The 17,285-nt window shown below is 40.6% G+C and overlaps 1 protein-coding gene across 6 annotated transcripts in view; it reads right to left on the bottom strand.

Moving 5' to 3' along the window:
* Window positions 1–17,285, bottom strand: part of LOC108099810 (RNA-binding protein Musashi homolog Rbp6) — a 195,971-nt gene that overhangs the window by 113,488 nt on the left and 65,198 nt on the right. For all 6 annotated transcript variants that reach the window (XM_017203436.2, XM_017203435.2, XM_043208994.1 and 3 more), the window contains one exon: window positions 9,964–10,045. In XM_017203436.2, coding sequence (XP_017058925.1) covers window positions 9,964–10,045 — 82 coding nt within the window. The remainder of the gene's footprint in view (window positions 1–9,963; window positions 10,046–17,285) is intronic.

The raw sequence follows: 17,285 nt of genomic DNA, 5'->3' as shown, positions 1-17,285 counted from the left end.
AATGCTAATGAGCGCACGCACACAAGCTGCCAGCAGCCAAGGATGATGCTGTGTGGATAAGGCTCCCCCGCGCAGAAAAATCGGGGAAGGGTGGAGCAGGTGCGACAGGTGAGCCCACGGAAAGGTGGCGGGGGCGGGGGCGTGGCAGTCGTGTAACATATACAAACACCGCAGACACGTACCAAACAGGACCGTAGCGATGGAACAACGGGAGCGGGGCAACTGAGAGCAAAATAAAAGTGTTATTTGAATTGGCATGGCAGAGCTTGAGAAACTTTCCCGAAGATCCTTGTTGCTGGATGCTCCTGAGCTTACGCACAATTTAGCAAAACAACTTGCATGTATTTAGCCCGTAGATACTCATCCTGGTGGCATGAAAGTAGTTTACCCCGAAGGGGCAGCAGAAGCAGCAGCGGCAAAATAAAGGAGCCATCCTGGCCATCCGGAGAGTGTCTGCAGTTAAGTTGGCGGTTGGCTTGTGGCTGGCGTCTTGGATTACCGTAAATAATCTAACTAAATGAGTTACCAAAACGGTCAAAGTTCACATCAAGGTGTTTCCCCATGTGTGTGCATGTGTGTGTGTTTGTAATGGGAGCAGATAACAATATTAGAAGTCCCAGCATATGTCCAGTGATCAGGTGCCCGGCGATGATGAGGACATTCCGCCCCCGAGGCAATTGCCAAAACTGTAACCGAAAGCTCATTTAATGGCCAACTGGCGGGGAGAAGGGTTCGGTTGCGGTTGCGGACAGAGTAAATAGAATCCAGGATATCCAGGCCAAAGATTACTCGAAATTGAGTAAGGTTCAGCTGCACTAAATGGGAAAATTTTTCAACAGGAGGTTGGGTTCACCGCACACGGGGAAACTTCATTTAAATAACTATCTGTATTGGCCATGTAAATATGTGTTTTATGTTAAAAACCAGATAGTGAAAACCAATAGTCAGGGAGCTTAAGAAATGCAACATAACAAAAATAAATATGAAAATGAAAAAAATATATATAATATTTAATTCAAAACCAAGAGAGAACACCTTTTATTTAAAGTACCTTTCTTGCATAGAAGTACTTCAATTCAAAGCAAATCCAATTTAACTAATTTTATGCCACGTGCACTCCTTAATATTTACATAAAATGGATGCCTTTAGTTAGTCACCTTAAGGATATGGAAATGCTAACCTTTCCCTTCGCCCAGCCCACTTTCTTATATCTCTTAATTGCCTCAACCTCAACTGACCTCAGTGCCAGACAGAATGACAAACTACTGTGAATTGCTCTTGAAGTCAGCGGAAGTAAGAAAACAATTGTCTCTGTGTCTCCTGCATCCCCCTGTTAACCCCGCCCATGCTCCCGTGACCCCTCCTGTTAACCCCGCCCCTGTTTCAGTTACAGTTTTCCCTCGGTATTGTTAATACACAAGTTGCAGTCAAGGCTGGAAATGGAGGCGAACATTATATTGTCTATGCGCTCGGCTAAAAAGCTGAGGAGCCGCAAGCCATGCCCTCAACCTTTGCGAGAGGGGGCGCAATTTCACCAAAGGGGGCGAAAGTGGCTGACGGCTAACAAAACTTTCAATCCTAGGAGGTAGGCAACGCATATTCAAATGACTTTTTCGTGTAAAAATTTCGAAACAACAAAACAAAAGCGCCTCGAACGAACAATTGCGAAAAGGAATGCAACTTAAGACGACAGTGGAGTGTCGCGGGTGGCAGGATAAGGGGCAAGTATACGAGGGGGCAAGGATGCGAGGGGGCGTGGCAGCATGAAGAGGCCGTTTCAGCGACTGAGGCTGGAGCTGCAAGAGAGCTGGCTCTTCTAAGTCCCGGCTACAGCGAAACGTCAAATCCCGAGCGCACTAACAAGCACTTGCAGGCGGACCAAGACGCCGCCTTTGTGCGGTTCGTCCTGGCCAAGTGTTAAGTTGGCAGGATACCTCATAGACGTCCAGAAGGAAAATAACTTAAATTTTGTACGGCGTTTAAAAAGTTTTCCTTTCATAGTTTGGCTTTATTGTAATTCGTTTATTAAGCGTAAATGCTGGAACCATTAACGTCAAAGGGATCACAAATACAATGTTAATAAACAGAGTATAATTTTTATTTACAAGAACAGTATTTCATTAAGATATTAGAGTTGGGAAAAATAAAACGTTAAAATATCAACAGAATTTCTAAAAGTTAATTGATAACTTTTAAAATTAATAACATTATGATTCAGCTAATGATTCAAACGGGTCAATGATTGCAAATGAGTCTTTTTTACAACTAAAACTTAAATTAAATTATATATAATTATAATACTTATATAAGGTGTGCAATACAACGTTTTATTTTGAAATTTAGTGTTAAAGATTCAAAAAAAATGAATGCGAGTTTAATGTGAATGTGGACATCGACATTTATTACTTTCTTTTCCAAAAATAAAATTAAATAGATACCTCAATGAGTAAAAATGTCTTCCCAAAAAACCGCTCTTTCTTTGAGTGCGTGGAACGTTCCATTCGATCCTTGACGGCTTGCTTTCTTGTATTTTTCTTAGCCAGCCCCCCTTGGAGGACCCCTCCCCAACCCCCCTTCCCGCCGTCCCTGGCTGACTGCTGTCGTGTGAAGTGGGGCCGCGTGCATGAAACTTTCACAAGTGGCTTCCTGCCTTGGCTCGCCTCGCACTTTATAAGCCTATAGAAGACGGGCGGAGGGACTTCTCTTTCGAGGGGGAGAAATTGGGATGTCAGCGAAGGCGTGGCGTTGCGGGGAGGAGAATGGAGGGGAGGGGAGGGGCGGAAAGAGGGTGGCGGAGGGTAAGGACAAAGTAGAGGCGCCGCCCACGCCCATTTTGCACGTTTTTATGCCTTTGTCTTTGTTTCGTTTCGTTTTGTGTCGTGTCGTTTTCCTGGGCACAAAAATGCATCCTTGAACACGCACACTTAACTGGGCCTGCGTGAGTGGCAACCTCTTTCCACCCGCCGTCCCCACCCCCTTGGTCTTCTCGGGCCTGCTACCCCTCTTCTACACCCAGAAAAAAATTCGGGCCTATAGTACTACTCTACTTTTTTAGGGGAGGCTTCTCTATATATCATTCAATTTGAACATTACAAATGTTATTCAAAACATAATTTAATCAAGAGCCAAACACTGGGATGTTTTTCAAGATAAAAATACTTTGTTGATCTCTCTGAAGAGCTTACTTTTAATTAATTAAAAACACAATTTAAATCGATTTAAGTATATGTCGACAACTAAATCAAATTAATTTTATTACAAGATTAAATAATGAATAAAAAGCCAGAATGTTTCTTAATCATACAACCTCTAGATTTTAAAACGGCAATGTCTGTTCTTGTTTCTCAGGTCATTTGATTTATATGGTTAAGTACCCAAAACGATATGGTCATATATTATGTTTATGGTTTTAAAGTGTCACTATTTTTCTCGGCATGCATGTTTCTTGTCCTGTTTTCCTTTTCAGCTCGCTGAGGCTACTCAAGCCTGGCATGGAGACATTTAAGACGACTATGTCGCCACCCCGTCAACGATGTCGAGTCCACCTCGAGTTGTGTGTGTGCGTGCCCTTGCGTTGATGTAAAGCCCCCACCCCACTCCTAGCCACCCCCCACCACCCCACTTAAAAAACCCCGCCCCTTTCGCTATCTATGCGCTGGTCCTGGGTAATTTTATTAATCCTGACACAATAAGAAGGCGCTGGCGAGGCAAGGAGTTCCGAAAAGGGGTTTCGCCCCAACATTTCGGCTAAATATTTAAATGGCCCGGCCATTATGAAAATTTATCGATTTAGTGACAGTTTAAGGACACACATTATGGCCGGCCATTTGTTATGTTTTTATGGTTTCGTCGTATGCCTGCTGCTAATGTCAATTTTTGAGTGTCGTTGCCACATTAAATTCTGCGGCAGCTGGCTAACAAAATGTCTCGAGTCGGTGCAGAAAGGTGACTTTATTTTATAATTCATTTTATTATTATTATGTAAGAGTGCGGTGTGCGAAGCAATTACAAGGGAGTGAGTGATTAGGGGAGTCTGTGGGGATCATAAAAATATTCCCTCCTTTATTCTCCGCTGCTGCTGCTGTTTTTTTCGGGAGTCTGGGTTTTTCTTTTCATACAAATACAAACATAAAATGCGCATAAAAATGCGCGGGCGGAGAAAGCGCATGAAATAATCAACAGTAACAATGGCGGGGAAAAGTGAAAAAACGGGGACGGCGTTGCTGCCACACGAGTTGACAACATCCAAGTGTGCGTGCACTGGAAATAAATCATCCTTGTGGACCACTCTGCAGGCTTGCAATTTTTTGCCAATATTGTTCTTTTAATTAATATTAATCCTTTGATAAAAATCAACGCTACCATATCCTTTAATTTTTGTATCAAAGTTTTTTAATCACTTGTTCAATGGTGTAAGCTCTTTAAAATTAAAAAAATGACCTTCGTACTACATTCTTTTTATTTGTATTTTCTGTTGATAAGATTCTCGTTCATGACTTTTCAGTAACTATTTTGATAACACAAGAAGGAAACGTATTTATGGATGGACAATATTTTAAAGTATGTTGGGGAACAAACATCTTAAATTTATTTTCGGCTTATTTTGGCTTGTTTTTTGCATCTTAGCATTAAAAATATGTTAAGGTTTATATCGTTTGATGCCAGAAAACGATAATTAGTTGGTTATGAATTGTAACTTTAGAATACGCTTTTTTTTAGACCTTCCTCAGCAATAGGTTCATTGGGTAATGAAATTTCTAAAGTCGATCCTGGGAATTATCCGCATTTTTCGCCGTGTGCGTGTGTGAGTGACATCTCAACCAGCTTGGCCGATGACTGGGATGTCCTAATGGTCTTTTGCCTCCTGTAACTGACTGATGTTTGGCACACACACTGCCACACACTCACACTCGGCCAGCGACGCCATAATTAATGATGAAAAATTGCTACCCACACACACCAGACCCGGCACACACACTCGAACACACACACTCGAACACACACACTCGGACACACAACATATGCAACAGCAGGAGGAAAAGAGTGAGAAGGGAGGGGGAAAATATAAAGCCATTTGGGTTTGTACGCTGGAAATTAACATGAAAAGGGCAAAGCGCAGCTGCCATTCGCGTTTGGCCGAATATGTGAGATTGGTCCAGAGGCCACCCGAAAATCCCCTTATCCCCCTTCCCCTTCCCCTTTCCCTCCACCAAGAGTGGTCAATGCCAGAAGGTCGCCGGGAAACAAGAAAAAACCCTCCGAAAAAAAAACCCCACTAAAACACATAAAGTGGCGCACTAAAGCTGCGAGCTCGGCAAAGTGATTAAATTGAGTTAATTATGTCCACCGAGAGAGAGTGTGTTGGAGCAAGACAAATAAGAGTTTGAAGTTGTACATAAATTATTACAAGGATATTAAATGCGGCGCACAAAACGTGGGGATTACCCAAGTATTAAGTGCATATTATCAAAGGCCGTTAAATGCCAGATATAAAACATTCGGCCTGCGCGAAATTGCTTTAATCAGCCCTTAATCTTCATTACAAAAAACGCTTTGTCTTTGTTAAGGGGTTATATACCTTTTTGAGCGAAAAAAAGAGGGAACTTTGGATTTTTTTTCAGGTGTGAAGCAATTATTTTATGATACTGAGGTTATTATTTATTGATAGTACATGTTTTTATAGACACAATAAACGTTTAATCTTAAAAAAATATATATAACTTTCGAAGTTATGGCAATTCTCTCATAACCCTTTTTTTTTATAGCGGCTTGCGGTGACCACGATGGAAGTCCAGCGGGTCAACTAAAATCAATAAACCAAAAAAATTTTATTAGTTTAGTATTATTTCTAGTTCGTCATTGAATTACTTCAAGAATATTTGGTTTTTTCTGCATACAGTAACAATTTTTTCAAAAAATTGATTTTTCGAGCTCTAAAAATTTTATTAAAAATTTCTTATCTGCAAAATCGAAATTGGCGCATAAAAACTGATTCAATGACGAACTCGGCACAATCATTACGAATATTAAAAAAAAAATTGAAGAAGATCGATCAAATAGTTCTTGTGCAATCGCGGTCACAGCAAAGGCACTTTTGGAAAAAAACGACTTTGAGATAATCGCATTCAAAGTTTTACGTTGCGTTACAAAGAGTGACGAACCGCCCCTCAAAACGCTGTTTTTCTATCGAACTATTATTCGGATCTCTTCAAAAATTTGGGAAAATGTTCTCTAGGGGATATACTTTAGGATTCAGCAAAAAAAAATTTTTCGTTTTTTTGAAAAAAAAAAGGTATATAACCCCTTAAGTCTTTCTAAAGTGGTTTGTTTCTTTCTTATTTTCGGTTGCCAAAAATATTTCTCATTTAAAAAGCATTTGGCAGCGCGCAGTGAATTGCCATTTCGATTGAGTTATGTCGCGAAAATTTGCCTTACGAAATCGAACTTCTATCAAAGTTTATCAAAGCCAAAACATTTAATGGTTGTGCAAAATGTTTCCACCATTTTTTTATTTCTATTTTTCGCTTATCCCTTTGGACCAACCAGCCAGCGTTTTATTTGCGCTTTTTACGAGTAGTATGTTGGCCCGGCTCTTATCTAAAAACCCGTTAAATTTATTATGCAACATTGCGCGCGGGTGGCAAATGCGATTTCTCATTCGATACAGATTCAGGTAAACATTCGCCGTGTGTGTCCGGCAAATAAATAAAAGCGAAAATTTTCTGCTGGCGCGTGTAGCGCGAAATAAAAACCGAAAAACATTAACAAGCGGCGGCGAAAAAAATTTAACTTAATTGCCAAACACACACACACACACACACAGACGAACACACACACACACAGTGAGACGCCCACAAAAGGGTGTTGGGTTGCGTTGTTGCTGTGGTTGTGTTTTCCGCGGGGGGCTTTCCGGGGGTCGGAAAAGGGGGCGGACCTTTCTGCTCTTGGCGTGCGTGCGCCGTGCGATATAATTTATGTTTCAATAACTTTCGAAACTCATTGAAAAGTCGCTTATGTTTGCTTCAATGGCAGCAGCAACAACAACAACAACAACACAAACAACAACGCGCACAAGAAGAATGCTAAAAGTACAACAATAAATTGTTTGGATTTACTTATGCCAAGGGGAAGGGGAAGGGAAAGGGGGTGGGGAGAAGGGGGGTTGACTGGGTGCCGAGTTTTCCTTAGTCGGCGCTGCCATTTCCCATTTTACTCAATTTTTTATTGTTGCTGCACTTGAGCGACCCCGCTTTGTCTTCTCACCCGCAAGAAAATTCCCGCTCAACTTGCAAAAGTTTTTCGCTATTTTCCCTCTCATTCTTTTACTTTTTCTGTGAATGTGTTTTGTTTGCCATTTGCTTTCATTTTGTTTTTCGCGGCTATTGCCTTTTTTCTCTCGAATTTTCCCCCTTCTGGCGCTGTTGTTCATTTGGTGCTCTTAAAATTTATTTGCAAGTTTTCTAATTTGTACTTCACTCCATTTTATTGTAATATACAATCTCATTTGAAGTGAGATATCTCAGGACATCTATCTCACGGAGAAAAGCCCGAGTACAAAGGGGAAAGGGATGGCTGCAGAGAGCGAAATTAATTGTATTTTAATTGTAGGTACATTTAATACCTCTACCATATAAACTTATTCTGATTATTTCAAAAGAATTTACTTTAAATATTCGAATACAAAATGAATTAAATGAACTAATATACATATATACTACCAGATAAACTCTTTATAAGTTAATATTTCTGAGAATTTTACTTTAAATATTCGTATACAAAAAATATTTTAGGCTCTAATATCCCTGGTTAAAGTTAACCAACAGTTCTTCGATGACATCGAAAACAACATCAACGTCAATGGTTGTGTTGATGTTTTCTATCTCCCTGTTATGTTATTGCCTGCTATTTCCTGGAGAAACTTTTTATCTCGGTGTAACGAGTTAGCGGGGTGTCCTATAAGTATGCAATGCCTGCTGAATGCTGATCCTAGCGGTGTATCCTTGTTTCCTGTTTCGGGACTGGGGCGCATATTTATTAACCACACTGTTGACTCTCGCTGCGGCAACTTTGCGTGCAGCTTGTTGCTCGTCGTTGCCCTGCCCCTTTTGCTCCTCCTCATCCATCTCACTCTTCCGGTTTTGAATTTTTTTGTCGCACCTTCTCAGGAATTCTGTTTACATTTATTACTTTGCGCAAGTTTAAGTGAAAAATTTCCATAAACATTCTTTTAAGCGACATAAAGTTTTTATTAAATTTTGCTAGAAATCCCTGACACGATGATATCAGGCAACAACGGCAACGGCAACGGCAACAAATAGAGCTGCGGAATTTACAACTACCAGAGGGCAGAACACCTGCCACCCCGAGCTGCCGCTTTTCCAGATACTTTTCCAAGGGTGGGCGTGTTTGGCTGGAGGAAACCAGGGCGGGGGAAAACTGGGGGGACGAGAAGTGCCAACTGTTTTACTGTTGGCAGTACGAGATACTGCTCCAGCTTCTGCTGCACGCAGTTCATAAAAATTTTGCCAGCCAACATGACATGCACAAAGGCGAAAGGACACACGGCTTCAGATCCTGCGAGTGGAAAAGAGTGAAAAAGAGTGGAAAAGAGTGAAGAGCAGAGGTGGAATGAAGGTGGCATAAACTTTCGTCGCTTGTTAACCTGAGAGCTTCGCCGCCACTCCACTGACATTAGATGAAATTCAATTAAAACAAAGATATATTTCGTTGGACAAATTCCAGCAGGAGTTGTTTAAGTCGGGTGAAAAAATGCTCTTAAAAACGGGAACTTCCGCACATTGTGTATACGCCCCATAAAACGCTTAATTAGTGCAAAAAGAAAACGGCACATAAATACTTTCTAGTTGCTCGGTCTTTAATTTTCCTTGTTGAAGAGTTCTCAGGGTTTCAGGTTGCGGAAAGTAATCGTTGATTGTAAGCTTTAATTTAATTATTTCAATTAGAAATCGCTTTATCAATCAAATATCCGCAGAATAAACAGCCCCATAAGTTCAATAAGAAAACTGTGCATAATTAATTCCCCGTCGAGTGGTCTTAAATTTTATTTGGTGTATATTGAAATTGAAATTGACTCGTTTAAAAGCCATCTCATTATTCATACTGTCCGCAAAAACCAGCTAATTTACGTTAAGCATTTTTAAATAAGGTCAAAGTGCAGGGGTGGCGGTGAAGGGGGCGTGGCCGATGTGAGGGTATTGGCCACGTTCAGCCAACTGAAAGTTGATCGAAACCGCAACAAATGACAAACGTTACGGGGAAAAATACACAACACAGAACCAGGCACACACACACACACATACGTTCGGAAAAGTGGGGAAAACGGAGTAATAGGTAGAGGAGTAACGCAGAGCAAAAAAAAAAAAAAGTAAAATCAATGAAAATGAAAACCAATTAGCGGTTAACCAAACTGTTCAAATTTGGAAATGGATGCAGCCGTGCATGGCCATAAACAACAACGGCAACAAAGACGGCAGAAACGGAGAAGGACGGCAGATGAGTGATAGAGAGGTCAACAGCAGGCGGGCTGAAAGGTAAAAGGTTGCCGGGGTTACAAATTTATTGCACGAAAATAGGAAATAATTAAAATCAGTTCGAATGCGGACACCAATTCTGAGAACGAGGAAGCACTATTTGATTGATAAATCAAAGAACGCAGTTGAATGATTTGCAAAGGGGGAACCAATTAAAGAAAAAGTGTGGAGAAATATAACAACTTTATTTTTCTATAATAACGATTGTTCAGAAAATTGTACAAAAATAAACATTATTATTACACATTTTCCTATTTCTTATTATTAAGAATCCCCTTTTGGCCTTTACTAATCTCATAAAATATTTAGCCCCTAAAACTTTTTGTTTTCCTCCAGACACCAAATACATCTTCATAATTGACCAGGAGAGAACAACCCTTTTTCCTCAAAGTTCCATAATAAATTACTCACCTGGATCTGCGCGTCGTGGGATCCTTCATGACCATAGCCTCTGAGATATCACCATAACGTCCGAAGTAATCGCGTAAACTCTCTGAAAGTGAGATAAAGAAATGCAGTGAATAATCAATCAAAGCAGGTTTATGGAATGTCCTGGGGTTACACTCAAGTGCGGCCATCAAAATCACGACGCCAAAGTTACTAATTTCGTTACGCGCTTAATAAAAATAAACCCGAAACAAAAAGTAAAAGGCAGAAAAAAGAATTTCGCGCGATGCCCAAATAAACAAACTGGTTTTCTCTGCTGGCAGAGGGTCTCCCCAAAACATCTCCCCTCCATACCCTTTGCATTCGCAACTGGACATTATTCACATGCATACTCGCAGGATACACTCAGATTTATTATTATAAATTATTTGGAACCATATGCGAAGGAAATACATTACATTTGGATTTAGAAAGTAATATTAACACAATTAATAATCAATAATAATCAAATTGATTTTTTTTAATTAGCACATTTCTTGATTGAATTTACCTATTTATTTAAATAAATCTTATTCATGCTCAACATTTTTAAGTAAAATCAACAAATGCTTCCCAAGTTTACTTAAAATAAATTAACAATTGTCATCTGCCAACTGTAAGTGAGTAAGTATTTAATTGAATTTATTTACCTTGGGAGCATAAGTTGAACTTTTTATTTGGAGCAGGTAAATATTTGTATTTGTCATGATTTTAAAATATGTTAATATTTCTCCGACTGTAAACACACACAAAGTACACAGACCACTTCAGACTCGCTGCTTTGGTTGCCAGCGGCAGCTGTTGTCTGCGGTTTTGCGAGCTAATCTGACTCTGACTCCGGCCGAAGGATGCGGATGCGGATGGAGGATGCGAGTGGTGGATGCGAATGGAGGATGAAGGGAGAAGGATATAGAACGGGGAGTGGGGGCACAGGACTCCTCCCGGCTGGAAGCACTTCAGCGGCACGTACGCACACAAACGCAACACTGAAGTTATTTCAACAAAATTGCCAGACAAGCGGGACCAGTGGCGGCGGATGGGGATTCCGATGGAGAAGGGGAATGGGGAAAGGGGGGTCGCACGACAGATACCAAGGCTCGTTGGCTGCGATTTAATGCAGCAAAACAAGCAAAATAAAACCGATAAAGTCATCTCTCGCCGGCGGAGGAACCCTAATCCAGTCGAGTGTCGACGCTGGCGTCATAAATTCAAACTACAATAAAAATTCAATAAAACAAACGATTTTGCCGCTAACGCCGCGTGGCCAAGACGCTCTGGCCATAAATGTGGTGCGAGAAATCGCACCAGGGAACCAGCGCCACCATCGCACCACTAAACCCACCCACTCCCAACACACACGCACCAAAAACAAAGCTAGAGCAACTAGTTGCGCCTTGTGTCGATGCAAAAACGGGGCACTTGTATAAAATATGTTGTTATTGCTCAACAATAAAGAAAATATTTTATAAATTTAATTTTTAAAAACGATGGATTCATGACATATTGAAAAACTATGTGAAATATATCTCCATTAAAAGATTTATTTTCTTTAATTTATTGAAAGGCTTCTTTAGAAAAGGGAAACTCAAGAAGAGCAAAAGTAAAGAAATTAATCTTTAATAATATTTTTTATTATTTACCTTAAGTCTGATTCAGTTAAAAAGAGAACTCAAAAATATTTACTTAAATTTCAGTACCGAACTTTTCTCAAAACATCAGTTAAGCATATCAATTCCTTGCCAACTTTTTTAAGAGTGCATAGAAAATGTGTGCAAAGAAAGGGTTCGAAAAGGGGAGTAGAAAACGGGGTGGAAATGGGGTGGCTGGTTCCACACACATACAGACCGTCAAGTGGGGGCAATGCAACGCAAAACGCGAAGCTCGTCGCGTGATTTACATAAGTATGCACAATAATTATGAACAATAAAAAACAATTTGTTTGCTTATGACAGTTTTGGAACCATAAATAACAACAGCAACTGGCGCAGCGGCTCGAGTGGCGTGTGGATGTGGAAAAGGGGAGATGTAAAGCGGGAAATGGGAAAGCGGTGGCAAGCTTGTATGCGTGTGTGGCATGCAAATTGATGGGGCAGCCAAAGGGGTTCGTTCCATTTCGTTACGTTCGTTGCGTATGTGGCGCTGCGAAGTATGCTACACTTTAAGTTTTAATGGTCGATTGCCCCTCACTGTCCTTGGGGGCAGGGGCCACTATTCTACGGCATGACTTGGCCATTAGTTCGAGTTGAGGTGTAAATAAACCAGTTGGAGTTACCCACATTCCACAGCTGTGATTGAGTGGCTCGCCGGAAATGAGAATTCGCAGGTCATTTGTTACGGTCGCAAGGTATAAAATGGTGGGAATTTCATAATAAATACGTTATATTTTCTAAAACTATGTTCATTATAATTCTTTATACATTATATCCATTTATTATATATAACTACTTTTGTTAAAAATTCAGTTAATAATTGTTTAATCAACTTTTTCAAATAATGTTCTTTACATTGTTGATAACATTATAATTTAATTTATGTTTGAAAACCCTTCGTTCTCCGTTCGATCTATTAATCAACATAACCATTCTATCGGCCCCAATTGTATTCATTAATTGCAATGTTTTAGAGTTCTTTCAATCAACTTTAATTTGTAAGCTGCCCTTTGGCATTGCAATCCCGATTTATTTTTGATTTACATAGAGCCGCACTCTCCCAGATAACAAGATTCCGAGTGAAATGCCAAAATGAAGTCATCATCAACGTGTCAATCAGTGTGCCATATCTCACTTTCGCCGCACACAATATTTCAAACACGGGGCATACCTTTCCGCCCAATTAACCTCTTCGCCGTTTCTCGCAGTGCAGCTCCCCCACCCCTTTTCGGCGAACCCCCCTCCTGTCATCCAATGCGACGTTCAGTTTTGAGTGACAGCTGCAAAGTTTGTTTTGCATTTCATATTTGCGAGCTCGTCTGCGACCCCCGCAAACCCCTCAAACCCCCTCGAACCTCCATTACCCACATTTCAGTGGAGCTCAGTGCCAACTGTCACTTGACCGGCCAAAGCCCGCCCCCTGCCACGCCCCCGCCCCGAAAAACCAACATGGCCAATAGAAAAGCTGGCAAACAAAATAAATGTGTAAATGTGAAGAAGCAAAAAACTGGCAAAAAAATGTAAATGGTCAACAAATTAAAACGCGCAAAATAAAAATAAAATTAAATTTATTTTCTACCCAACGGCTGGGAAAAAATATAAAAATAAAATACACATAACAAAAAAAAAAGGAGGAGGAGAGGGAAAGAGCGGGGAAGAGAAGAGAAGGACGAAAGGAGCAGCGACAAGAGCGAAATATATTGTAACGGGCCAAAAGCCAAACTTGGATTTAATTAAAATGTTTACCACAGTCATTTCATTTTCATAGCCAGCAAACATAAATTTTGAAGAGGAAAGCGTGTGCGAGTGAGAGAGGGCGAGGGTCGGGACCGCAGAGCGAAACAGCTGCAAGAAAATGCCAAAAACATTAAAGTTACCACACCATACTAACGCAAAAGTGGAAATTTTGATTGTTGCATTTTTGGTTTGGGGTGAAAACAATAAACGATAAACAAAATAGCTTCAATCTGGGAGGAAAATGGATTTGCAGGTAATTAGTTCAAGCAGGCACACACACACACACATACACATAAACACACTCACCCAAAGCGAATTTATCCCGAATCCATTTAGTGGGATTATTTATAAGAAAAGTCTAGGCCGTCTCCATTCCACCCAAGGCAATCCGTTTTGCGGTTGCAGGCATATTAACCCCTTAACGTCCTGCTAGCCCTTAACCCCTCCGTTCCCCCACCGTACCCCAAAAGGTCCCCAATAGGCCACCGCACATGTTGTCAAAAGCACAATGCTGAAACCATAAATTTATGTGCTTTCTATTGTTTTTGCCAAAGAAAGCGGAAGTTGTGTGCTCTCTGCGGTGAGCTGGGGGCTAAGGGGCCGAGGGGGGAGTGGGCTGGAAAAGGGGGGAAAACTACACAGCAGCAAAACGGCAACAAAAACCAGAATGAGTGAAAAAGGTGTGCGCAAAGGGATTTCAATCAATTGTGAGGCGAACTGAGGCAACTGGCAGCCAGAGCAACAAAAACTAAAGCTCAGCTTCAGTTCCGTTCGCTTTGGCGCTGCCCTGACCTACACTGAAATAAAAGTATGGGACGCAGAACAGTTAACAAAACTTAAATAAAGGATTGTTAATTGGATTAATAACCTGCCCACGTAATAGAGAATTTTGAAAAAAAAACCCTTTTGTATCACATTTCTATGACTATTTTATTTCGTTTATGAAAGCCTCTTAGATTTTAATATTCCCAAAATTGGAAAAATGTTTGCTTAACATACATATTCTTGTATTACAAGTATATATTTAAATTTCGATATAAATTTAGAATTGTTTTTTCAAAGATGAATCTAACAATTATTTTAAATTTCAGCCAAGATCCGAGTTGAATTAATTTTTAAAGCCTCTAATCATTCAAATAACTGTTTTTAAATACCTTCAGGACTTGAGGTTTAACCAACTAGTTTAACCAAAAGACCAATCTTTTATTTCTTAATTAAATACCACGATTTAAAAAATTGTATTTTTTCCTCAGCGCATCGTTTTGTTGGAAAACGCAAATTGCCATTTTGTCTGAACGGCAAACGAGATGGCAATTCACTGGAAGAAAGGGATGCATAGAACAGGCAAAGAAAGAGACGGGGATATCTACCAGTAGTGGCTGTTGTAACACATCCCGGTCGTAGCATCATTTTTCATGCGCTCCAACAACTTTTGACAAAGGTCGGTCAAGCAAGTCTTAAAAACTTTGCGACAAGACAACGCACGTTCCGTTCCAGTCCCCCTTAATCCCCCCCCCCCTCCACCACCCCCTTTCCAACCTCCTGGCAGCTTCGTCCTGCGAGAGCCTGCCTTTCGCTTAGTGAATTACGCCGGCTTTAAGGGGTTAAGGTTCAGCCCCCCAGGGCTACGGGTAACAGTTGTCGCTGTTTGCTCTTCGCCCTAAGCCGTAAATAATAATATTTGGACAAGTTTCCAGGGTAAGAAAAGATCGAAAATCGAATGCTCTAAGAATGTGTTAAGTAAATAAAAAATGTTTGGTACTTAAAAGTAAAATTATGGAGGAATTTTAAAATTATTTAAATCTAGAAATATAAATTATACAGTATCAAAGAGGCACAATTCTTACATAACATACAAATATCTCACTTAACTGCAGGTTGATATTAATATTGGTTGATTAAAATACTTCAAGCTTTTCCTTACTTCCTTAAATATGAATACTTTACCAGATCAAAATAAACTTTGATCTTCTTCAGCTCCATTAGAAACAATAGAATGTTATTTGAAACAAACTTTACGGCTTAAACCGAGAAAAGCCGGCCAAACAATTACTCCCAGATAAGACCCCCTTTGATCTCTTAACCCAATCTGGGCCCGTATAAGGAGCAACTGTTTTAATTATGATATGCGTAGAGGAGTTTCAAGTTCCTTTGAAACTTTCGCGGTAAACAGCTCCGTGCATATGAAACTAAGCTCTCTGATTTGGGATAGATAAATATATGGCAAAAACTTTCACATGGCCACACGCCCCTCTGGAAAATCCGTATCCCACGCAAAATCCCTTAACCCTACTCAGAGGTTCAAGAATGGAAAACTTGTTTACATGCGTCAACATTTTCACCTGATCTGCGGAAAGTGTTTGCCCAAGTTGCTGCGATTTATGGCATTGGCAAGTCATAGACTTATGGATTGCTATAACTCGCAAACGGCACTTACCATAATTGCATTGGATATTGGAGATTTTCGGGGTCTGGGCGAGTAGTAGTCGGCGGCAACTTTGAATAATTTATGTGAGCTGCGTTCAAAGTTGAGACGCACAAATTAAAATCAACGCACCAAATGATTGATGAATGGCCGGGGCACGAGTGTTCCGTATCTGGATCCGGCTTTGTTCGGGTCAAGTCATTTAAATACGGACAATGGGTCACCAACACAAGGTAAACTCCAAACTAAACAGAATGTCAAAAATCAAAGTCCAAACTCGATGGAAGACAAAGGCCAGAAAGTAGGCAAGTTGAAGAAGCGGTGGTTAAACAAAAGGCGGTGAAAACTTTCCACGCACACAAAGCCCAAACTTTCCGACCAGAAAGAAAGAAAGTGGGCTGTCTTTGGTGGGGACGAGAGTTCTTATCTCTGGAAGACACGGGACCCAGGGCAGCATCAAAAGCATGCTAATGTCCAGCCCTGGCCGCAGTACGCCCACCACGTAAACAAAAAGGGGGCCAAAAAGGGGGCAAAAATGTGGGAACCAGAAGAGACAAGGACTCAGACAAGAGCCGAGAAGTCAAGCACGAAAAAGGGTCAAGATGGTCTGAAGGGGGAACCGAGTCCTCCGCCGGAGAAGCCTCCTCCATCTCTATCTCCATCTCCACGCAGGATATGCGACGACTACGAGGACGAGGACGAGGACGACTGCGAACGCATACGAATCAATTGATTTGGGAAAGTGCGGCGCGAGGACGAACCAAACCAGGATGAAAGGTCTCGCTCCCCCACTGAATGCAAAGTCCCAGCTCGTTTCCTATTCCGTCTCTGCGCTCGGACTTTTTTGTTGCCAATGCAGCCAAGTGGAATAAATTTCCAGCAGTCAAGGTAAATCGTCGTGGAAATCACTGAAAGCAAATTAAAAAGTAACAGCCAGGAGAATGGGCCAAAGGATGACCAAAGTCAGGTGAAGTATGTAGATAGATATGCCACCACTCACTCAATCACTGAACAAAACAAGAAGTTTATATGGCACCATTTTATTGGAAATTCAGCGTTATTAACAGTGAACTTTTTATTTAATTTTAATAAGGGTAATAACATACTATCTAATAAATCGAATAATAAGATACCAATATAAAGATAACATTCATTGGTTAAAATTAAAATCATTCATTTTATAAATATATCAGAATGGTTGGAGAATCGTTTTATATATTAAATATATTACTTCATTGAAGATTAAGTACATAATGTATAAAATGTATTAAAGAGACAAACTTTCTGAACTTTCCTTTCAGTGCCCTATGATATATTTTCTATATAGAGAGACAGAGTCAATAAGGATGATGGGGATAGAGGAACAAAAGGGTCAAGCGTTCGACGCAATAAACCAAAATGCGACTATCGGTCCAAAAGAAGGCGGTGCCCGGAAAGATGGGGGAGCTCTAAAGGATTTCCTTATAAATTATTGTGAATTTATGCGAATCATTTCC

This window comes from Drosophila ficusphila, unplaced genomic scaffold, assembly GCF_018152265.1.
Source record: "Drosophila ficusphila isolate 14025-0441.05 unplaced genomic scaffold, ASM1815226v1 contig_106, whole genome shotgun sequence".
Taxonomy (NCBI): domain Eukaryota; kingdom Metazoa; phylum Arthropoda; class Insecta; order Diptera; family Drosophilidae; genus Drosophila; species Drosophila ficusphila.
This window is presented reverse-complemented; position numbering and strand designations above follow the sequence as displayed.